This window comes from Nerophis ophidion, linkage group LG12, assembly GCF_033978795.1.
Source record: "Nerophis ophidion isolate RoL-2023_Sa linkage group LG12, RoL_Noph_v1.0, whole genome shotgun sequence".
NCBI lineage: Eukaryota > Metazoa > Chordata > Actinopteri > Syngnathiformes > Syngnathidae > Nerophis > Nerophis ophidion.
This window is the reverse complement of record NC_084622.1, coordinates 58,864,778-58,890,236: the sequence shown is the minus strand read 5'-3', so window position 1 is coordinate 58,890,236 and position 25,459 is coordinate 58,864,778. Positions and strand designations below refer to the sequence as shown.

At 40.1% G+C, this 25,459-nt stretch overlaps 1 protein-coding gene across 8 annotated transcripts in view; it reads right to left on the bottom strand.

The window, feature by feature from the left end:
- The window catches only part of mical3a (microtubule associated monooxygenase, calponin and LIM domain containing 3a), a 179,874-nt gene that overhangs the window by 90,085 nt on the left and 64,330 nt on the right, over nt 1-25,459 (bottom strand). For 5 of the 8 annotated variants that reach the window (XM_061917871.1, XM_061917872.1, XM_061917873.1 and 2 more), the window contains exons 11-17: nt 22,659-22,752; nt 22,507-22,536; nt 19,764-19,911; nt 7,737-7,933; nt 7,522-7,640; nt 7,360-7,422; nt 3,269-3,448 (exon numbers count right to left, since the gene is read on the bottom strand). In XM_061917871.1, the coding sequence (XP_061773855.1) occupies nt 3,269-3,448; nt 7,360-7,422; nt 7,522-7,640; nt 7,737-7,933; nt 19,764-19,911; nt 22,507-22,536; nt 22,659-22,752 (831 nt within the window). The remainder of the gene's footprint in view (nt 1-3,268; nt 3,449-7,359; nt 7,423-7,521; nt 7,641-7,736; nt 7,934-19,763; nt 19,912-22,506; nt 22,537-22,658; nt 22,753-25,459) is intronic. The other 3 variants (XM_061917876.1, XM_061917878.1, XM_061917877.1) reach the window with 1 other exon arrangement.

Sequence of the window (25,459 nt, the reverse complement as noted above, 5' to 3'; positions counted from 1 at the left end):
CATTACAGGACCAGGCTCAGAGAACATAACATATACTGTATAATAGTCATAGCATTTATATTGCATTAGGGCTATTCCACCAAATCTGTGCCACGTGTGTGTCAAGTACATAAAACGTTTTTTATTACACCAAGTGCCCTAAAATTAGAATTTACCATAAATTATAATAATCTATATAAGGGGTGACCAAAGTGAGGCCGCAGAGAAGTTTAGTTTGGCACACAAAATGTTGGTTTCCCAAGTTTAATACCTATTGAAACTGACCTCTTTCAAGTTTACATGAATAATTATTGGCATGTGTGCATGTTGATCTCTCTACATTATATGGGATTAACTCCTCAGTCATGGTGCTGCTGCATGCTTAAAATCACTGTGTCCCATATTTTCAATTTGGCCCTTGAAGGCAAAACGTTTGGGCACCCCGATCTAAATCCTTCAGATATATTATCTTATTACTCATTAACCCAGCAATAACTTAAGTTAGTTTTCTTAAAAAAAGAAACAGGATAAAATTCACACACTAGTTGTGTCCTTAAGTTTTCACTCAGTCTTGTTACCCCAACACATTACCCCATCTGAAAAATGTGAAATATTCCACAAGTCACAGTGTTCACAAAAAGGTGCATCATTCGGATCCTCTACAGCAGGGGTGCCCATTACGTCGATGGCGAGCTACCAGTCGACCGCGGGGGGTGTGTCAGTCGATCTCCAGCCAGGCTTTTAAAAAAAATAGACCTAAAAATGAGTGATCATCAATCTTCACCAAGACGTCACTTAAATGACATTCACGGTACCGGAGGGTCTTGTGAGATGACGCTGGCTGCTGCAAGATCATTATTATGAAAATATGACCGAGAGGAAGGCCAGAAACACTTTTTATTTCAACAGACTCTCGCGCCGTACCTTCCGTCAAAACTCTAAAGGCCGACTGCACATTTCCTATCTTCACAATAAAAGCCCTGCTTCATGCTGCCTGCGCTAACTAAATACAGAGTCTCGGAAAACTGGCGTGCACAAGCGATCCCTCAGAAAGCTGGCGTGCACATCACTTGTGCACGCCAGCTTTCTGAGACTCTTATTTTGTTAGCGCAGGCAGCATGAAGCAGGGCTTTGATTGTGAAGATAGGAAATGTGCAGTCGGCCTTTAGAGTTTTGACGGAAGGGACGGCGCGAAAGTCTGTTGAAATAAAAAGTGTTTCTGGCCTTCCTCTCTGTCATTTTTTCATAATAATGAACTGGCAGCAGCCAGCGTCATCTCACAAGACCCTCGGGTGCCGTGAATGTCAATCAAGCAAGCTACGGAATTTGCCGCCAATGTTTTTCTTGTAAAGTGTATGGAAGCTGGATGAATTAGATGCCAAAAACCAACCACTTTCATGTGGTATTGTACAGAAAGGACAACTTTTTTTCTCCTCCATTTGAAAATGTGGGCGTTATCATCATTACTGTCTGATTCCAATCAATGCAAGTCATCAGAATCAGGTAATACACCAACTTATATTCTTGTCTTTGTGAAAGAAAGACATCTATATGTGTTACACATGCTTGTATTATCATTAAACACATTTAACTTGTTTACAAAAATGTCTCTTTCATAAATAAATAAATATAAATGATATATATAAATGAGGTAGATCCCCTCGAGTTGATCAATTGAAAAGTAGCTCGCCTGCAGAAAAAGTGTGGGCACCCTTGCTCTACAGGTTATGGAAAAGCTAAAAGTAAGTTCACTAATTTATTTTTCTGTATATTTAATGGTATTTCAACCATGACCAGGGTTTGGGATTGAACTCTCAGCACAATCCTGATACCTAAATTATTTTGTATGTTATGTTTATTTCTAGATTTTTTTGTTGAATGACTATAATGTGCTTAGTGTGAACATTATGTTACCATTAATACCATATGTGGCTATATTTCAGGTATTTGCTATTTCTAAGCCAAAACAAACTCACTCCCGTTACTTTCAGTCCGGTTACTCAAATAAGTAATCTTCAGTTAAGGAACCTTTGAGACTTGTATTAGTAGATTGCACAGTACAGTACATATTCCGTACAATTGATCACTAAATGGTAACACCCCAATAAGTTTTTCAACTTGTGTAAGTCGGGGTCCACGGTAATCAATCCATGTGAAGTGAATTATATTTATATAGCGCTTTTCTCTAGTGACTCAAAGCGCTTTACATAGTGAAACCCAATATCTAAGTTACATTTAAACCAGTGTGGGTGGCACTGGGAGCAGGTGGGTAAAGTGTCTTGCCCAAGGACACAACGGCAGTGACTAGGATGGCGGAAGTGGGAATCGAACCTGCAACCCTCAAGTTGCTGGCACGGCCACTCTACCAACCGAGCTATACTGCCCTACAATCCATGGTAATGTACCTTGTACATAAAATGAAATAAAAGTAACCTAAGATGGGCCAATACATATTTTGAGTAGTTTAATACGTGTATTAATCAGATTTAGCAAAATCCAAGTTTATTTGGAGTTCGTTACAAGCAAATGGCACCGATTCAGTGAAATTGTCCTTATGTACAACCAGATTTCCTCATTTTCCACAGCATGTTTGTGTATGCTAACTACTAAAATACACATGATTACATGTAAAGTATGTAATTTTGCATGTCCTCCAGAGCAATTTCAAGCACAACACATAAGGTGCATCACAAATGCCATTTTCAGACCACTTTAAAAAAAAAAAAATTGTGACTTAAAATCAGTGAAAATCCACCCATCCATTTTCAACCGCTTGTACCCGAGAGGTACAAGCGAGCAGACCAAAAATCAAACTGTTCATGCTAACACAACTTCATTAATATTTACTGCACTCGTGTGGTAACAATGTTCTTCACAAAGCAGATGCTTGACCCCAACATTTACAATAATGCAACATTTGATCAGAGGCACAGTAACACTTGTGTTGACATACATGATGTATTCTGTGAGTAGAATAATTGAGAGTTGTCTTTTTTTCCTGCTTCAACAATGATTTCCAGTGTTGTTATAGACCTTTCCTACCCATTAGTGTGCAAAGCTCTGCTAACCAATTCAGCACTCTGAGCCCAGGCAGCCCGGTAAGGTTGCCCACATAGAAGAGGAACAATAGTCCGCCTGACAAATGCACATTTTGGAGTTCATTCCATTAATACAACAGCCCATATGTCCTCCATCATCACACTAAAAGGCTTGGCCTCACTGGTTGTGCAAAATGTATACAGCGAATAAAATCCAATTATCAAATCCAAGCAGCGTGTACATACTGTACCTGTCTCATAAGTCCTGAGGCGTGAGCGGGCGCATTCTCCTCAAACTTGGCAAGCAGCTGGGTAGCCATGACCTTGACTTTATTGTTGTTCCCTACAGCAGCGGAATCCATTTTCCTCTCTGCCAATAGAGCTGGTACATTGGCCTGTCTGTCTTCACGAGCAGCCTTGGATACTTCCTCCTGAAAAAACATTTATTGGGAGATTTGTTTTTCCAATCACTTTTAGGAATTAGACTCTTTGAAATTACAACTCTGAGCAATTTCTAAAGGAATGCACTAGGGGTGTACGATAATCATCAGGACGTTTGGCATATTGCTAATCATAATGTGACACTGATAATCCAGTAACATTTAAAAAAAAAAAGAATAGATAACTAATAAACTTTTTTAAAAATGTTCCAATTACCCAAAGTGTGCTGTAAGCTCAGACCTCGTTGGATGTTACAAACTGTCTATAATAAGAGGAAAACATCCCGTGTCATGCATGAACCAAATGCCTTGCAAACACTCCGCAAGGGAATAAGAAATCAAACCTCAATGGCCACCCACTAGTATCCACACCAAAACAGAAGAAGCTATCAGTGCCCTGCTCCAAGGTTCAAGTTTATTCGTCACATGCAGAGTACACCACAGTGAAATGCTTTTTTCCATGCTCTTCAGATAATGCGTACAGTGGGATCCAAGCACTACTTGCAGAATCTAATACACTAAATACCAAAAATACAAACATTTGAATAGCTCTGATGTACATTATTTACAAAAAAAATAAGTTGCACAAGTGCAAAGTGATTGCAAACTCATATTCTGATCCTCTTGTGCTTGGCGGTAACACTCTTGTAAGTGATGTTGCATCCTGACAGAAGTCTGACGTCCTTTTTAAAGGGGAACATTATCACCAAACCTATGCAAGCGTCAATATATACCTTGATGGTGCAGAAAAAAGACCATGTATTTTTTTTAACCGATTTCCGAACTCTAAATGGGTGAATTTTGGCAAATTAAACGCCTTTCTGTTTATCGGTCTTTTAGCGATGACGTCAGAACGTGACGTCACCGAGGTAACACACCCACCATTTTCATTTTCACTTTACAAACACCGGGTCTCAGCTCTGATATTTTCCGTTTTTTCGACTATTTTTTGGAACCTTGGAGACATCATGCCTCGTCGGTGTGTTGTCGGAGGGTGTAACAACACTAACAGGGAGGGATTCAAGTTGCACCACTGGCAAGAAATCTGCCGCCAGACCCCCATTCAATGTGCCAGAGTGTCCTCACATTTGACCGGCGATGCTAAGACAGACATGGCACAGAGATGTATGGATAACCTGCAGATGCATTTGCAACCATTAAGTCAACGAAATCACAAAGGTGAGTTTTGTTGATGTTGTTGACTTATGTGCTAATCAGACATATCTGGTGACGGCATGACTGCCAGCTAATCGATGCTAACATGCTACGCTAATCGATGCTAACATGCTATTTACGCTAGCTGTATGTACATTTGAAACTAGATACCCACATTTAATGCGAAACAAACACTTACCAATCGCCGGATTTACGTTGTTCCAGTGTCACAAGATGTGAAAGTCCTGATGGTTTGGTCCGCACATTTTACCGGCGATGCTAATAAGGCAGCCATGCTATGGGCCAGTTCATTAGGTACACCCACGCTATGGCCGAATAGCGTCAATAGTTATTCGCTCAATAGCTTCAATTTCTTCTTCAATTTCGTTTTCGCTATCTGCCTCCATACTCCGACCATCTGTTTCAATACATGCGTAATCTGTTGAGTCGCTTAAACCGCTGAAATCCGAGTCTGAATCCGAGCTAATGTCGCTATATCTTGCTGTGGTAACCGCCATGTTGTTTGTATTGGCAGCACTGTATGACGTCACAGGGAAATGGATAGTGGTTTCGAAGATAGCGAAAATAATGCACTTTAAAGCTTTATTTAGGGATATTCCGGGACCGGTAAAATTTTGAAAAAAAAATTCAAAAAATACAACAAGCCACTGGGAACTGATTTTTATTGTTTTTAACCGTTTTGAAATTGTGATAATGTTCCCCTTTAAACTTTATTGGCAACCTCAACATGCCAACAGCAGCCCTCATTAGACGACACCATAGCGCTAGCCTAGACCAGGGGTGCCCATTACGTCGATCGCGGAGGGCGTGTTAGTCGATCGCCAGCCAGGCATTTAAAAAATAAGACCTAAAAATTATCGATCATCAATCTTCACCAAGACGTCACTTTCGTCACTTGATTGGCATTCACGACACCTGAGGGTCTTGTGAGATGACACTGGCTGCTGCGAGCTCATTATTAAGAAAAAGCGATTGACAGGAAGGCGAGAAACACTTTTTATTTCTACACATTCGCGCCGTACCTGCTGTCAAAACTCTAAAGACCGACTGCACAGTTCCTATCTTCACAATAAAAGCGCTGCTTCCTCTTGCCTGCGCTAACAAAATAAGAGTCTCAGAAAGCTGGCGTGCACAAGCTAGCAAGCTACGGAGCTAACGGATTTCTTGTAAAGTGTATAAAAACAAGTATGGAAGCTGGACAAATAAGATGCCAAAAACCAACCACTTTCATGTGGTATTGGACAGAAAGGAGGACTTTTGTTCTCCTCCATTTGAAAATCCCGACGTTATCCGTACTTCTGTCAGATTCCAATCAATGCAAGTCATCCGAATCAGGTAACACTCCAACTTATATTCTTGTCTTCATGAAAGATAGGACTCTATATGTGTTAAACATTATGGCATTATCATTAAAAACATTTACAATGTAAACAAAAACGTATGTTTCATAAATAAAAACATGTACTGTAAATGATATATATGAATGAGGTAGATCCCCTCGACTTGGTCAATTGAAAAGTAGCTCGCCTGCAGAAGAAGTGTGGGCACCCCTGGCTGCAATAGTTATGACAATTTGTGGTAGATTATTTATAAATGTATTTCTTATTTATAATGACATGCATGTTCAACTTGAATGTCACAAAATTCCATTACATAAAAACATTGTTCTTTTGGGGTTTTTTTTTTTTACAAAAATGTGCATGTCTTCAATTTTATAAGCAGCGGGTTGGGCATCATTTTTAAATTACAGCTTTGGTATTAGTATCGGTTGAAATGTAAACAATAATCATCCATAATCAGGATGTAAACTTCACTGATTTATGAATGTTACCCCAAAAGGGACAAACGGTGGAAAATGAACGGATGGGTGGATGTGACCCTACTAATGATGTCATATTTAGGGACGGCGTGGCGCAGTGGCAGAGTGGCCGTGCGCAACCCGAGCGTCCCTGGTTCAATTCCCACCTAGTACCAACCTCGTCACGTCCGTTGTGTCCTGAGCAAGACACTTCACCCTTGCTCCTGATGGGTGCTGGTTGGCGCCTTGCATGGCAGCTCCCTCCATCAGTGTGTGAATGTGTGTGTGAATGGGTAAATGTGGAAGTAGTGTCAAAGCGCTTTGAGTACCTTGAAGGTAGAAAAGCGCTATACAAGTACAACCCATTTATATTTGGTTAGTATAAAAAAATCTACAAGTAGTTTGTCCAATCCACCACCATTGTTTGACGCTCTCTTAACTCCAGGTGTGCACACATTACACTCAAATCTACATTTATAAAATAATACACATAAATAACAATTTATCAATATCAGTCTTGACAAGCAGAATGGTACCGGCTTGAAAAAAAAATGAGCATGCGCCCGCAGAATACACATATTTCTAGTTTATTCCTTGTCTAATAGAACCTGTTTTCACTGCTGTTACTTCTTATGCAACAATACAAACTTCATTGAACAAAGTTGAAAAGTGTGATAATCTGACATCAAGCATTTACTCTAAAAACAAGATTTAGTACATTCAATCTTGCATCATTATCCAAGTTTTATGTTTATCTTATTTACAGACAATGAACCAGATCCATTCAACCATCCATTTTTTACCAGTTGTCCCTTTTTGCAAGAAGATAATTTTGAATGCCCTCCATTAATTTATTATATACATATGTCCATGAACGTAATCTAGATGATGTCTCTCTTGTTTGCATGAAACTTTCCCAACAACTCACGTCTTCAGACTGGCTGGTTTTCCTTCTCTTCCCCAAACCGTCCATGTCCTTCTCTTTCTTGTCCTGGTATTGAAAAATCAAACAAGGCATTAGTCCCATCACAAGAATGTATGTCGCTGCTCAATATTTCTGGAAGAGATTATTGGATGTTCGAACTCTAACCTTGGGGTTACGTTTCCTTGAGATTGCAATGCTCTGACCAAGCTTGCTAAAGAAGGAGATGGGTGATTTAGTGCTTGTCATTAGTACAGCCTTCTCCTCTGGACTCAGATTTTGATTATCTGAACAGACAAAAAAAGAATTTGTTAGGATAATTAGGCACTGAATCAGTACAACCCCTCTTTATAACGTCACACACTAAATGGACAGTCTCTCACCTCCAGGTGGCACTGTGTCCTTAAACATCTCATAGAACTGGCTAAGGTACATGACCATAGAAAGTTTGTCAGGCTCCACGACAGTAGACATCTCTTTGCCAGTCATGCAGGGTGAGATGCCAAATTCCCTCTCTGCCACGTCAAAACCCAACTGGTTGTTCTTTTCTTGGTCTCGTTCATCCAGGGAATCGAAATCACTGAGGACAACAATGAAAGCAAAACAAGACAAAGTCAAAAACAGGATTTGAAAACAGATGTTTAGAGGCAAAAATACAGAAAGGTATAATTACAACCTTGGTGTTGTGTTGCCTCAAAAACAAAATAACTCCAGGTTCCATAATCTATTTGATTGACATTACTGTTTAGCTCTGTAATTACCTTGTATGTGCATTGTTTCCGTTTGTGACATCAATGCAAGTACATTTTAAAAATTCTACAGCAGGGGTCTCAAACTCACTTTACCTGCGGGCCACTGGACGCAGAGTCTGGGTGAGGCTGGGCCGCAAGAAAAGATTTCCCCAAATTTTTTTTGCGTACTCCTCAGCATGTCTGGTTGTATAATGACGTTTCAAATTGTATCCCTTGTGCACCGCAACTTTCTCTGTGCATCTCCCACTTTTGCTGGAATTGTCTTCGTTCATCACTAACCCTTCTCTTCCATGCAGGGTTTGAAAAAGACATGTTTGGAGTTGTAAAATATATTTGTATTTAGCCGATGCACGGAGAATAATGTTATTTCCGCAATGTGTCGTTACGCTTTTCCTCCCTACAGCAACACGGCGGTCGGCGGATAATAGTAAAGCACCGAGATAGCGAGCGCAAAAAAAGTGACGGCTCCCGGAGTGTTATCCGGCGTCGTATAGAAATATATGTAGTGTTCATCGTGTGAGCCAATGCAAAGCACGTAAGAAAACCCTCATCTCCATGGCAACCTACCCCTTTACTTACTTGCCGCTTTTCCACTAACGCAGGGGTAGGCAACCCAGAACGTTGAAAGAGCCATTTTGGACCCAAATAACACAACGCTGTCAAGCGCCATTCATATAAAACTCGCAAGCCGCACTAACATTAAATTTTTATCAATCAATGTTTACTTATATAGCCCTAAATCACTAGTGTCTCAAAGGGCTGCACAAACCACCACGACATCCTCGGTAGGCCCACATAAGGGCAAGGAAAATTCACACCCAGTGGGACGTCGGTGACAATGATGACTATGAGAACCTTGGAGAGGAGGAAAGCAATGGATGTCGAGCGGGTCTAACATGATACTGTGAAAGTTCAATCCATAATGGATCCAACACAGTCGCGAGAGTCCAGTCCAAAGCGGATCCAACACAGCAGCGAGAGTCCCGTTCACAGCGGAGCCAGCAGGAAACCATCCCAAGCGGAGGCGGATCAGCAGCGCAGAGATGTCCCCAGCCGATACACAGGCGAGCAGTACATGGCCACCGGATCGGACCGGACCCCCTCCACAAGGGAGAGTGGGACATAGGAGAAAAAGAAAAGAAACGGCAGATCAACTGATCTAAAAAGGGAGTCTATTTAAAGGCCAGAGTATACAAATGAGTTTTAAGGTGAGACTTAAATGCTTCTATTGAGGTAGCATCTCGAACTGTTACCGGGAGGGCATTCCAGAGTACTGGAGCCCGAAATGAAAACGCTCTATAGCCCGCAGACTTTTTTTGGGCTTTGGGAATCACTAATAAGCCGGAGTCCTTTGAACGCAGATTTCTTGCCGGGACATATGGTACAATACAATCGGCAAGATAGGATGGAGCTAGACCGTGTAGTATTTTATACGTAAGTAGTAAAACCTTAAAGTCACATCTTCAGTGCACAGGAAGCCAGTGCAGGTGAGCCAGTATAGGTATATATGTATGTATATATGTATATAAAGGTATATACAGTACAGGTATATATGTATGTATATATGTATATAAAGGTATATACAGTACAGGCGTAATGTGATCAAACTTTCTTGTTCTTGTCAAAAGTCTAGCAGCCGCATTTTGTACCAACTGTAATCTTTTAATGCTAGACATGGGGAGACCCGAAAATAATACGTTACAGTAATCGAGACGAGACGTAACAAACGCATGGATAATGATCTCAGCGTCTTTAGTGGACAGAATGGAGCAGATTTTAGCGATATTACGGAGATGAAAGAAGGCCGTTTTAGTAACGCTTTTAATGTGTGACTCAAAGGAGAGAGTTGGGTCGAAGATAACACCCAGATTCTTTACCGTGTCGCCTTGTTTAATTGTTTGGTTGTCAAATGTTAGAGTTGTATTATTACAAGGTGGGGGCCACAAAATAACGTCTGAGACCCCTGGTCTACAGTGTATCAAAACCAAATTTTTATTAGCAAAACATATTTTACAAAAGAAAAAAACCAAATGGCAGACTACAGATATGCAGTAAGTCATACCTTAACTTACAAGTACCTACATTTATGAGTAATTTGGGATACAAGTGGTCTTTCTGATTTTTGTGAGGCTTTAAACTGCAAGCATAATTTTAAGTTACGAGCATTTTCGCCAGCGGTTGACGTTGACTTGTCTACAGCCCGCAGCCAGAGATTGACACAATCCTGCACTCTAACCACCGGAACGGAGAGAGTTGGTGCAAAAAAGAAGAAGCAAACGAACGAATAAGAGAAACAACCTGGTCAGTCAGTCTGCATCACACAAGCTGCACTCAGTGTTAGCGACATGCAGACACAATTTTCCAAACGACTGACATTTATTCATTACATTTTGGAGAAGCAGCTGTCGCTGTTAGACGTGTTTCAGCTTTGTCTCCTGACTTAAACTGGACGGTTGAGCATTGCCGTTGAAACACAAACACAGTTTGCTGTCAACTCCAAACTTTCCGTGTGCAACAACAATGTTATAATTCCTATTGTTAACAACAAAGCAGGTCGTAGGAGACATCTACAAAAGTCTGGTTCCCAAAGTAAATGCTGAACAATATTAAAACAGTATTTCTTAAAACTACTGTAGATGTTTGTAATAGATGATATTGTAATGTTTTTCATATCTATATTTCTTTTTTTTTCTTAAAAGACATATTACATATTAAAATGGTGGTGTTTTGGGAGGGCCCAGCATGGATTGAATTTATTTAACTTAATTCCAATGGGCAAGGCTTATTTGAGACAAAAGTGTTTTGATTTACGAGATCGGATGCAGAACACCAACTTGATGTACTACCGTACTATATAGAATTCATTTAATTACCATCCTACTTACTTAACACTGAAAATATGAGCAAAGGGGCAAAGGCTGACTAAATATGTAATACTTTAATAAAAGGTACAACTGATGAGAAAATGTTATAAAACAAGTTGTGTGCAAGTAATACGCAAAATAATGCATAGCTGGAAGACAGGCTAATGTATGATTTTTGGCGAGAGACAATTTATTGTAAATGTCATTGCTGGAAGCCGGGGAAAAAAATTCCATTACACAACAATTACCTCACACAGTCCATTTAAAAACATCAGTGCATTCCATCAAGCACAGAACAGACTCTCTCAAACCTCTTAGAAGCTGCCTTTTCACATGTGCACATTTAATGAAGAACTGCACTTATTGGGGGAATTTTGCCAATCAATCGCAAGCCAAATGTAAAACAAGAACACATGTCTTAATTTATGCATTCTAATTTGTAGATAGATAGATAGATAGATAGATAGTACTTTATTCATTCCGTCAGGAGAGTTCCTTCAGGAAAATTAAAATTTTCAGCACAATCCCATTAATATCCGATTATATATGAGGTGTCTAACAATGACGCTAATGGGAGTTATCTATTGCAGCCATAAAGTCCTTGTACAAAACATCCAAAAACCGCCAACAATATTCTAATTACATGTCGGGACCTGCATATTCTTTCTTCCATCCATCCATTTCTACCGCTTATTCCAGGGGTGCCCACACTTTTTCTGCAGGCGAGCTACTTTTCAATTGACCAACTCGAGGGGATCTACCTCATTTATATATACCTTTTTTTTTTATTTATTTATGAAAGAGACATTTTTGTAAACAAGTTAAATGTGTTTAATGATAATACAAGCATGTGTAACACATATAGATGTCTTTCTTTCACAAATACAAGAATATAAGTTGGTGTATTACCTGATTCTGATGACTTGCATTGATTGGAATCAGACAGTAATGATGATAACGCCCACATTTTCAAATGGAGGAGAAAAAAAGTTGTCCTTTCTGTACAATACCACATGAAAGTGGTTGGTTTTTGGCATCTAATTCATCCAGCTTCCATACACTTTACAAGAAAAACATTGGCGGCAAATTCCGTAGCTTGCTTGATTGACATTCACGGCACCCGAGGGTCTTGTGAGATGACGCTGGCTGCTGCCAGTTCATTATTATGAAAAAATGACAGAGAGGAAGGCGAGAAACACTTTTTATTTCAACAGACTTTCGCGCCGTCCCTTCCGTCAAAACTCTAAAGGCCGACTGCACATTTCCTATCTTCACAATAAAAGCCCTGCTTCATGCTGCCTGCGCTAACAAAATAAGAGTCTCGGAAAGCTGGCGTGCACAAGTGATGTGCACGCCAGCTTTCTGAGGGATCGCTTGTGCACGCCAGTTTTCCGAGACTCTGTATTTAGTTAGCGCAGGCAGCATGAAGCAGGGCTTTTATTGTGAAGATAGGAAATGTGCGGTCGGCCTTTAGAGTTTTGACGGAAGGTACGGCGCGAGAGTCGGTTGAAATAAAAAGTGTTTCTCGCCTTCCTCTCGGTCATATTTTCATAATAATGATCTTGCAGCAGCCAGCGTCATCTCACAAGACCCTCCGGTACCGTGAATGTCATTTAAGTGACGTCTTGGTGAAGATTGATGATCACTCATTTTTAGGTCTATTTTTTTTAAAAGCCTGGCTGGAGATCGACTGACACACCCCCCGCGGTCGACTGGTAGCTCGCCATCGACGTAATGGGCACCCCTGTCTTATTCCCTTCAAGGTCGCAGGGGGCGCTGGAGCTTTCTTTCTTTCTTTAGTTTATTTCGAACATGAACACGCTTACAGCATAATACATCACACAATTTCATATAATTTCACTTTACATCATATCTGAAAAGGAGTAGGAAGAAGCAAAGCTAATTTAACCCTACACCTTTCCCACTTCAGAGCGTTTACAAATATATACATTCATTTACTGACTGATATTAACCAGGTATCAATCAATCAATCAATCAATCAATGTTTATTTATATAGCCCTAAATCACAAGTGTCTCAAAGGGCTGCACAAGCCACAATGACATCCTCTGTTCGGATTAAGTATTAGAGATATTGTTATTATAAGCAGGTCTGTACGCTTAGCTTTTTAACTTAATAGCACAGAATTTTTTTTGTAGCACAGAAACATTTTTGTAGCAATATGAAATGTCTTAGATATCACAAATTCATTATCAACACTTAAGCAAGGAACACATGTGCACTCATACATATAAACACAATGCCATCATAATGCCTACTGAAACACTTTATTAAACACGGAGAACATCCCTAAACTGTGCTAGCACTGTCGCTGACAAAAGTAGGGCTGGGGGACAGGGATCAAAACTAATATCCCAATATAGTTTAGCCCAGGGGTGGGCATTACGTCGATCGCGATCGACTGGTCGATCTCGGAGGGTGTGTCAGTCGATCTCAAGCCAGGCATTAAAAAATGTACATAAAAATGAGCAATCATCAATCATACCAAGACTTCACTTTCGTCAGTTGTTTGACATTCTCGGCACCCGAGGATCTTGTGAGATGACGCTGGCTGCTGCGAGCTCATATTTAAGAAACAAATCACTAACAGGGCGGACGCAGAGAAACACATTTTATTTCTAGAGACTCCGTACCTACTGTCAAAACTCTAAAGAGCGACTGCACAGTTCCTGTCTTCACCATAAAAGACCTGTTTCATCCTGCCTGTGCTAACAAAATAAGAGTCTCAGAAAGCTAGCAAGCTACGGAGTTTGATGCCAATGTATTTCTCCCCCGCCCTCAGCGACCGCTCCCTCTCCTCGCTCGCCCACACACTCACCTGCTGCCAGACATTAAAGGGCCACACACATATGCTACTCTCATAACAAAGTGTTTAAAAAGGAGTATGCAAGTTGGACAAATGAGATGCCAAATCCAACCACTTTCATGTGGTATTGTACAGAAAGGAGGACTTTTTTTTTCCTCCATTTAAAAATGCGGACGTTATCAGCACCACTGTCTAATTCCAATCAATGCAAGTCATCAGAATCAGGTAATACACCAACTTATATTCTTGTCTTCATGAAAGAAAGGAATCTATGTGTGTTAAACATGCTTGTATTATCATTAAACACCATTAACTTGTTAACAAAAATGTCTCTTTCATAAATAAATAAATATAAATTATAAATAGGAATGAGGTAGATCTCCTCGACTTGGTCAATTGAAAAGTAGCTCACCTGCAGAAAAAGTCTGAGCGCCCCTGGTTTAGCCCATAAACTAACCCATAAATGGAAAAATATGTTGACGTAACTAAATATCTCCACCATGCCATCATTTGATTTTAAATTTTCAGGACTGATTGTGATCCTAAATACATAAAAACAGGTACCATCCAGTAAAAAAAACTTGGGTTTTGTGTAATAGGATCCCAACTTAAAGGCCTACTGAAAGCCACTACTAGCGACCACGCAGTCTGATAGTTTATATATCAATGATGAAATATTAACATTGCAACACATGCCAAAAAGGCCAGTTGATTTGAATAAATTACAATTTTAAATTTCTCGCGGAGTTTCTTGTTGAAAACGTTGCGGAATGATGACGCTATGATGACGCTATGATGACGCGTGCGCTTGACGTCTCGAGTTGGAGGGGACATATTAGCGCAGCACCACTAGAGGCTAAAAGTCGTCACTTTTCATCGCGTAATTACACAGTATTCTGGACATCTGTGTTGCTGAATCTTCTGCAATTTGTTCAATTAATAATGGAGAAGTCAAAGAAGAAAGGTGGAGGTGGGAAGCTTTAGCCTTTAGCCACACAAACACACAGTGTTTCCTTGTTTAAAATTCCCGGAGGTGAAGATTTACTATGGATCAGAGCGTTTAAGCGAACTTGTCAACCGGCAGGTTTCGCTGAGAAAATTGTGGTAAAACGGTGGCGGAGATCAGCGGAGCTTCTGTCGTTCTGCTGCTGCCGTGACTGATTCCCTCAGAGACTCTGGTGTCAAGACACCCGTGGACACACCCTTCCGACTATCAGGTACTATTTAACTGACTAAAACACTAGTGACACAATAGAAAGATAAGAGAATTCCCAGAATTATCCTAGTAAATGTGTCTAAAAACATCTGAATCGCTCACAATTCAATCGCCTTTTTTTTTATTTACTTTTTTTACTTTTTTTCTAGTCCTTCGCTATCAATATCCTCAGCCACGAATCTTTCATCCTCGCTCTAATTAATGGGGGAATTGTCGTTTTCTCGGTCCGAATAGCTGTTTTTGTTGGAGGCTCCCATTATAAACAATGTGAGGATGTGAGGAGCCCTCACACGGGTGACGTCATCGTCTGCTACTTCCGGTACAGGCAAGGCTTTTCTATTAGCGACCAAAAGTTGCAAACTTTATCGTGGATGTTCTCTACTAAATCCTTTCAGCAAAAATATGGGAATATCGCAAAATGATCAAGTATGACACATAGAAAGGACCTGCTATCCCCGTTTAAATAAGAACATCTCATTTCAGTAGGCCTTTAAGAGGTGGTTTGAGATTAGAAAAAAGAAAAAGCCTTGAAAATAACATAAGAAAAGTCAAATATAATCTCCAATCTTCTTTAAAAAACAGATGGCTATGCTCAATTGTTCTGCTAACAAAAAAATAAAAGAACAAAATGTGAAATAAAGTGTCCAGGTTTTTAAACATGAAAATAAACTGACCTCGAACGATGGTGTTTTTTAGAGGTAAACGTCATAGAACATACACAGAACTCTCAGCGCGAGTGATCGATCATTTGGTTATGGTTTAAATTTATTTGAACATGCTATAAAGATGGGCGAAAATTTTACCGTATTAGATTTGAATGGATTTATTTTAGGAGCAAAAAACAAAAAAAGGCGCACCGTACAGCACTGATAAGCGCTAATGCCGGCGACCTACTTTTAGCGGCTACCCCAAATAGGTAACTAGCTTGCGTGAAAGTTCATTTAAGATTATAAATCATGCCTCTCACTTTCACAGTTTAAGATTGTAGAGAAGTTGGTCAATTTTTAAATACAACTTAGACCTGGAGATGTAGAGAAAAACACGAAAAGACCCTTGTTTGTGTTACTTTGTTTACCTTTAACTGCTTGAGTATTGTGGTTAATTCTTCATCTAAACGGGAAGATATAACCGTCCCATCTGTCGACATCGCAGTGAGAGTAGACATTGTTCAGTAAGTGATTGTTTTATTATGTTGTAGTTTTTCTTTCTTTTTAATGACTTAGCACTATTACTTCTTTCTTCTGTGACTTTTAGCTTATCATCCATATATTCAGACTTACAAACACAGGCTTCTGGACCGTCATTTGTCCCAGATGAGTCATTGTTGGCTCTCATAAAGTCTAGCATGTTTAGTAGTGGTTGGAAATAGCGAAGGCTGTGATGTGTCTGTGAAATTAATGTTCCACACTGCAAAACCTGAAATGTAAATATCTTAAATAAGGGTGATATTTGCTTGTTTTCTGTCTGATAAGATAATTCTTCTCACTAAACAGATTTTATGTTAGAGTGTTTTACTTGTTTTAAGGGTTTTGGTCCTAAATGATCTCAGTAAAATATTACAACTTGTTGCTGAGATTTTATGACCTATATTGAGTAAAACATGCTTGAAACTAGAATATCAACTGTTGCAAAGCCGTGTCATCAACACTCACAAGTATAAAACTACTTTTTAAAGTAATAAATTCATACTTCAAGCATGGAAAAAAAAAAATCATGATTTTGACACGAATGTGTCTCATAATTAAAACAGGTGACAGCCAAATGGACTTTGCTGTTTTATTTTCAATGAAACGATAGAAAATACGTACTCATATAGTAGTAAAGTTGGCACAGTACAGTAAACTGACAGTTAATATTTAATCATTTAACATGTGACATTTCAAACAATTTTGAACAGAACTAGCTCATGCACATTCAGATAAATTCCTCATAATTACAATAAAAAAAAATTTGGCTGGAGGCCGGGCTGTATATATGCGCACTAATTGACTGAAAGAGCACGCACTTGGCGAGATGATGTCATGTTATCGGTGGAAAAATGCATCTTTAGACCATATGATTTGCCTGAGCAGCTAGAAGACCCCGAGGGTAACAACTAAGCGGTTGCCTTGTTGCCTTTCCATTAAGAAAAAATAAACTAGTTTTTAGTGTAAGTTTGTTGGTTTCAAGAAATGTAATGCCAAGCGCATATCATTATGTCAAGAATATAGCACTAGCATTTACTTCATTTAGGAATATTTTTCAACATATTGAGCAAAAATGTCTCTTTTTTTCTACCAAGAAAAGTGCACTTGTTATTAGTGAGGATATACTTATTTTAAGGTATTTTGGGTTCATTTAGGTTAGCTAATTTTACTTTTGTTGCCAAATTTTCTTGTTCTATGGCAGATAATATGGCTTAGTTCAGATAAAATACCCCTCAATTTTGTATTTTTTTTTCTTGTTTTTGAACACTGACATTTTGCAGTGCACTATTTGCTTAAAGAGAACAAAATACAAAAATATTACATGTTACTATGAATGTTACTACATTGCGCATATACTTCCAGCTTGTATATAACATTTTCTTGTAGGTTTTTGGATTTTTTCTTTTAAAACACTTTATACGTGGAATAGAGCAAATCCCATTACCTTCATTGCTAGATGACTCTTGCTAGCGTTTATTTAGAAGTTGGAATACATTAAAAAAAAGAATGACATTTGTGCCTGTCTCACATGAGCATTGTGAATAATATCCAAATAAATAAAAAAGTGCAGTTTCGCTTTAAACATCCTAAACCCTCTCCTTCCTTAAAGCAGTTGACACACAACTAATAGCTTGGATTGTTAACTGCCATGTTGCCACAAGAGAACATTAATCTGCATTACGGGTGTGGCGTGTGTGTGTGTGTGTGTGTGTGTGTGTGTGTGTGTGTGTGTGTGTGTGTGTGTGTGAGCAGAAAAGGGCAAGGCCCCCTTAAGGGCCCTGAGGAGTCCATTACATGTGGTATCCGTCACCTCATTAACACAACACACATACACAACAAAAGGCAAAGTCCAATTCAGACACTTAACAGCGCATGCAACCAACATTGCTATACCTAGTCTATTTATACCTGCATTGTCCTTTCCATCCTTACACTTTCCATCATTGTAACTAAGCTACTGTGTTGAACAATTTCCCTTGTGGATCATTAAAGTTTGTCTAAGTCTAAGTCTAAATATTCATATAACAGGCTAGTCCTCCAAACGATGCTTTAACCTCTAAGTCACCCACACTGAACAGATCAAATAGTTAGGAATTGTTCACAAATTTACACCTGGGTATGTGTTGTAATGCAGCATCACGTGGACATCGGGGGCGGTACCTCTGGATTGGCAGACCGGGGTGGTGGTTCCTCTCTTTAAGAAGGGGGACCGGAGGGTGTGTTCCAACTATGGTGGGATCACACTCCTCAGCCTTCCCGGTAAGGTTTATTCAGGTGTACTGGAGAGGAGGCTACGCCGGATAGTCCAACCTCGGATTCAGGAGGAACAGTGTGGTTTTCGTCCTGGTCGTGGAACTGTGGACCAGCTCTATACTCTGGGCAGGGTTCTTGAGGGTGCATGGGAGTTTGCCCAACCAGTCTACATGTGCTTTGTGGACTTGGAGAAGGCATTCGACCGTGTCCCTCGGGAAGTCCTGTGGGGAGTGCTCAGAGAGTATGGGGTATCGGACTGTCTTATTGTGGCGGTCCGCTCCCTGTATGATCAGTGTCAGAGCTTGGTCCGCATTGCTGGCAGTAAGTCGGACACATTTCCAGTGAGGGTTGGACTCCGCCAAGGCTGTCCTTTGTCACCCATTCTGTTCATAACTTTTATGGACACAATTTCTAGGCGCAGTCAAGGCGTTGAGGGGTTCCGGTTTGGTGACCGCAGGATTAGGTCTCTGCTTTTTGCAGATGATGTGGTCCTGATGGCTTCATCTGACCGGGATCTTCAGCTCTCGCTGGATCGGTTCGCAGCCGAGTGTGAAGCGACCGGAATGAGAATCAGCACCTCCAAGTCCGAGTCCATGGTTCTCGCCCGGAAAAGGGTGGAATGCCATCTCCGGGTTGGGGAGGAGACCCTGCCCCAAGTGGAGGAGTTCAAGTACCTAGGAGTCTTGTTCACGAGTGAGGGAAGAGTGGATCGTGAGATCGACAGGTGGATCGGTGCGGCGTCTTCAGTAATGCGGACGTTGTACCGATCCGTTGTGGTGAAGAAGGAGCTGAGCCGGAAGGCAAAGCTCTCAATTTACCGGTCGATCTACGTTCCCATCCTCACCTATGGTCATGAGCTTTGGGTCATGACCGACAGGATAAGATCACGGGTACAAGCGGCCGAAATGAGTTTCCAGGTCTCTCCCTTAGAGATAGGGTGAGAAGCTCTGCCATCCGGGAGGAACTCAAAGTAAAGCCGCTGCTCCTCCACATGGAGAGGAGCCAGATGAGGTGGTTCGGGCATCTGGTCAGGATGCCACCCGAACGCCTCCCTAGGGAGGTGTTTAGGGCACGTCCAACCGGTAGGAGGCCACGGGGAAGACCCAGGACACGTTGGGAAGACTATGTCTCCCGGCTGGCCTGGGAACGCCTCGGGATCCCCCGGGAAGAGCTAGACGAAGTGGCTGGAGATAGGGAAGTCTGGGCTTCTCTGCTTAGGCTGCTGCCCCCGCGACCCGACCTCGGATAAGCGGAAGATGATGGATGGATGGATGGATGGTATGTGTTGTGTATGTGTTCTTCAGGTACTCACATAAAATCTGGCCTGTATCGGTGAATGAGCGCACACAGGGCCAGACCACTCTTCCATGACATAGTGAGGTCCTTTACGCAAACATTTCGATATCCTTCTGTTTGCCTCTGACACCAGTTAAGAAGTTTACTGGATCGAACTATGGATTCTGAAGAGGCAAGGAGAGATCAATTGTGTTATCATGTTGAAATTGCAAATGGGAAGCATTTTTTGTTTGTAGCATTGCACATGTAAGGGAAAAAAATATTTGGACACACCTTTAATCAATACTCACACCCGCATAGGACTGGGCGATAAATCGATATATACGATATATCGCGGGTTTGTCTCTGTGCGTTATAGAAAATGACTATATCGTAATATTCGAGTATACGTTCTCACGCAGTTGCTTTTAGCTGCGAGCATTACACTACAGGCTCTTCTCACTCTTTCCTGTCTCTCCTTCTCACAGAGAAGCAAGCGCACAAACTTACACACGTCACGTCATACGCCCAGCAGAGAGGTCGCAGACTGGGTAACGTTAGCTGTGATTGCTAACGTAGCCGTACGGGTCGTAATACGAGAGAAAGAAGGTGCGAATCCAGCCTTGGCGTCACTATAGACAGCCATTTTAAACTAGACAAACAAGTCAATGGCGTTTTAAAATCGTGTTTTTATCACCTTCGTCTTTTAGTAAAGGTTAAACCGTTTTTATCTTTTAACCTTTTTGAACAAGTGGTGCATGCTTTTATTTCAAGTGGCCTGGACTACTGCAATGCACTTTATGCTGGCATTAGCCAAAAAGCTCTCTCCCGGTTGCAGTTAGTCCAGAACGCGGCAGCACGACTTTTAACAGGGGCCAGGAAACGCCAGCATATAACCCCAATTCTTCAGAGTTTGCACTGGCTCCCTGTTCATTTTACAATTGATTTTAAAACATTGCTGTTTGTTTTTAAATCTTTACATGGACTGGCACCTCAATATATCTCGGACCTCATCCAAATTTACATTCCTGCGCGCTCTGAGGTCCGAGAGCCAGTTCCAGCTCGTGGTGCCCAAGACCAGACTTAAGACCAGGGGAGACAGGGCCTTCTCTGTGGTCGGCCCTAAGTTCTGGAACACTCTGCCCCTCCATGTTCAAACTGCTTCCACAGTGGAGTGTTTTAAGTCTCGTCTTAAGACCCACTTTTATTCTTTGGCTTTTAACACTACGTGAGTTGTGTGGTCCTCTGTGTTTTTTATACACTTTGATTTCTATTTTACTGTTTTAATTGATTTTACCCTTTAAAATAGTTTTTAATCATATTTGTTTTTATTGGTTTTATATTTATTTATTTTTTTGTTTTTATTCAGTCATTGGTGGAGCATAATATATATATATATATATATACTTTTTTTATTTTATTTTATTTATTTATTTTTTAATTTTTTTTACAATTGTTTTTAACATGGCTGTGCAGCACTTTGGAAACGTTATTGTTGTTTAAATGTGCTATATAAATAAAGTGGATTGGATTGGATCGAATCTGGTAACAAATAAAGGAAGACTTAATTCCAAATAAAAACAGCAGGGGGTTCATCGTCTGGCGGTGGTTCGGCTTCAAGTAAGAATATGTCGAACAGACAACCGTAATTTGTCAAGTGTGGGGCAAAAGCATTGCTATAAAAAGTAGCATTACTGCACATATGTAGCATCATTCGCTAAAATGTGAAGGGAATTTAATAACGTCCGCAGTAACCTACCACATAGTGAAGGACGAATACTATTTGATTTCCTATTATGCAGCTCATTTTTATTCGACACTTAAAATGTCTCTGACAATCTTGCACTTTCTGTTTTGGAAATGACATGAATGTTTGTGCCATTGCTTAATAACTTTAATAAATACACTTTTGGTCAATTGACTTAGTTGTGATTTCCCTCTCTGCATGAAAGTTTAAAAGTAGCATATATGAATGCAGTATGAAGTGTAGACACATAGAATCATCCTACTGCTGTGATTATATGCATCAAGTGTTCATTCAAGGCCAAGGCAAAATATCGTAATATATATCGTATATCACGATATGGCCTAAAAATGTCGAGATATTGAAAAAGGGCCATATCGCCCAGCCCTACACCCGCATTCGACTTAGTGGGAACAATTTAGAAAAAGCCATTTCATGTACCAGCAGCGGTTGCATGAGTTGAAGGTGGAAGAACTTGAGAGCCATAAGTTCCACCTCATCAAACCTAGGAAAGATTAGCCAGATCCCCATCCGACCCATCTAAAAAGATCTATATTCCTAGTCCAAAATGCTGTATATTGCTAGAAAAGTGGAGCCATATTTTATTTCCAGTTACAGTAGGTGTGAAAACTAGGTGTCCAAATACTTTATTCCAGATAATGTCTCTCTGCTGGACAATCTTACGGCCTCCGTCAGGCTGAAGCTGTGAAGGGACTCGTTAAGGTTTATCAGCCGTGACTCCATCATCCATGTTAGTACCAGTATAAACTGGTTCATGAGGTAATGTAATGAACCATGAAAGGTCAATTGTTTACTGCCATAAAGACGACATGGCATGCAAATAAGCGGTTAGGAGAGGATGCTGTTTATGTTGAATTTATTGCAACCAATCAATGACTTGGTTAGTACACGCCAAATATTTATGTTCCATTATTTAACAATGCTCAAATACATAGTTTATGTAGTATGTAGTAGAAAACCACACATTTGTTGAAACTAAAAAAAGAAAACTCCATGCATTTGGACATTCTGTTACCTTGCAACTGCTTGTCAAGCAGGCAATAGTCTATAGTGGAAATAGTCCAATGTTACATTGCAGCAGCAAAAATCTTTCACCAATGAATTGTGAAAGTATGCGTTTTGGTCAGTATAACGTTTAACATATATTGTAAACAAAAAAATACAAACCATTCCTGGCCAACTTTGGTGTCGATGAGTTGATCACATTTTCTATTTCAACGCGCAGCTCTCTGGATTCTCCTGTGTCGATCAAGTGCCGTACCTGTAAATTAATTCATCTGCATTATATTACATATCAACTTTTAAACCAAGAGTATTATACAATAATATATTGTATACAAAAATATGTAATGTTTTCTTAAATGCTTTTTCAAAAGTTCTTAAGATGTACGATGACAGAATGATCCAACTGTGCCAAAGAAGTGTAAATTTAGCAGTCTGTGAATTATTGTGGTTGAAATTTACTGTTCAGTAGAACTGCATTTTAATTAGTTTTTCTCTCATCCATCCATCCATTTCCTACGGCTTGTCCCTACCGGGCCGCGTACATTTCCTAATATAATAACCACTCTAAACCACAACCCCAACCAATCACAGGAACATTTATCTATCAATATCTTATTTATGACAACATTATCAATATTATTAGCTCCATTATCAGTCCATCCAGGATTTCACATGCTTTTTTTTGTGATTATTGTGACCTAAAACGCCTAAACTCAGGGCAGATTTTTCAAAAAAGTTGGGGCAAAATTTGCAATGTTTTGAGGCTTTTTTCTTTCAATAACATTATATTAACTCATGATTTTATGAAATTGATACCAATGTTTTAAGTGTTCCTTGTATCCTTAACATCAATAAGCACAGGATTTCAGCACAACAAAGATTGTATTGATGTTTTACTCGTTTCCATACCACAGAGACTAAAAAGGAGACACTCATTGTCAAATGATGTTTAATTTATAACCAATAATAGTAACAATGAATTATAATTACAGAAAGAAAAGCTTCCTTATTGTCTGCTGCCTGCTCTGTTATTGACAAGTTGCAGACATTCTCTGTGTACATGTTATGCTTGAAAAGTGTTTGTCCATCTTAAACATTCTTTTATGTTCCGACACACTCAGCCCCGCACATAAGGAGCATTTGCTAACTGTTGATAGCGATCTATCACGGTAACTTTTGTTGGTAAACCAGACAATGAGAGATTATCATCATATCATCACATACCAACATCTGTGTCATGTAAATGCTGCCTTACTGCTGGGTTGGCATTGCACATGAGAATCTGTTTTTGCTTTTCTTAACTTGTAGAAAATACAATAAATAATATAAAATATACATATGAATACATGTAAACTAAGAAGTGAGGGGGCCAGTGTGTTGCTAAATGTTTATGTACTATATTACCACAGAAGGCATAGTGCTGTAGAAAGAAACCGGTGGTAGGTCTGAGCGACTACGCAGGAAGGTGAAAATTATACTGTTTGAGCAATAAAAAGTTAAGATATTGTTGCACGTTGTTGTTCTTGCTTCGTGTTCACAAAAACAAACAGTTTTAATTAGAGAGTTTGAGTGCCACTCAGAAATCATTTCGATTGGTGAAAAGGACACTGAAAATGTGCAGGAAAGTTGAATTAATTAGACGAAGTTGTGAGGCCGTGCATCATTTTCGGATCTTGGTAGAATTTCTGTGAATAACTGCAAATGCAGCATCACAAATTCTTGAAGGGACTGTTTTGTATTCAATGGCGAAGACCAGAAGGCGGGTTCACATTACACCAGTTTTTAAATATTTGCATAAGCTTCCGTGTGTTTCGGGATCATTTTTAAGGTTCTTCTTACGGTTTATAAATATTTTTTATGCTGTAGGGCAGGGGTGCCCATTACGTCGATCGCGATCGACTGGTCGATCTCGGAGGGTGTGTCAGTCGATCTCAAGCCAGGCATTAAAAAATGTACATAAAAATGAGCAATCATCAATCATACCAAGACTTCACTTTCGTCAGTTGTTTGACATTCTCGGCACCCGAGGATCTTGTGAGATGACGCTGGCTGCTGCGAGCTCATATTTAAGAAACAAATCACTAACAGGGCGGACGCAGAGAAACACATTTTATTTCTAGAGACTCCGTACCTACTGTCAAAACTCTAAAGAGCGACTGCACACTTCCTGTCTTCACCATAAAAGACCTGTTTCATCCTGCCTGTGCTAACAAAATAAGAGTCTCAGAAAGCTAGCAAGCTACGGAGTTTGATGCCAATGTATTTCTCCCCCGCCCTCAGCGACCGCTCCCTCTCCTCGCTCGCCCACACACTCACCTGCTGCCAGACATTAAAGGGCCACACACATATGCTACTCTCATAACAAAGTGTTTAAAAACCAGTATGCAAGTTGGACAAATGAGATGCCAAATCCAACCACTTTCATGTGGTATTGGACAGAAAGGAGGACTTTTTTTTTTTCCTCCATTTGAAAATGCGGACGTTATCAGCACCACTGTCTAATTCCAATCAATGCAAGTCATCAGAATCAGGTAATACACCAACTTATATTCTTGTCTTCATGAAAGAAAGGAATCTATGTGTGTTAAACATGCTTGTATTATCATTAAACACCATTAACTTGTTCACAAAAATGTCTCTGTCATAAATAAATAAATATAAATTATAAATAGGAATGAGGTAGATCTCCTCAACTTGGTCAATTGAAAAGTAGCTCGCCTGCAGAAAAAATGTGAGCGCCCCTGCTGTAGGGCTTTCTTATCTTTCAGAATTGCTTTTACCCTATAAACCTTCCCGGGCCCTGAGATCCACCAGCACTCATCTTTTCATTATTCCAAAAGTCAGGACACAATGGTCAATGGATGGGATCTTTCAAAATTATGGCCCCCGTCTATGGCAGTGGTCCCCAACCACCGGGCCGATTGGTACCGGGCCGCACAAGAAGTAAAAAAATGAAATAAAAA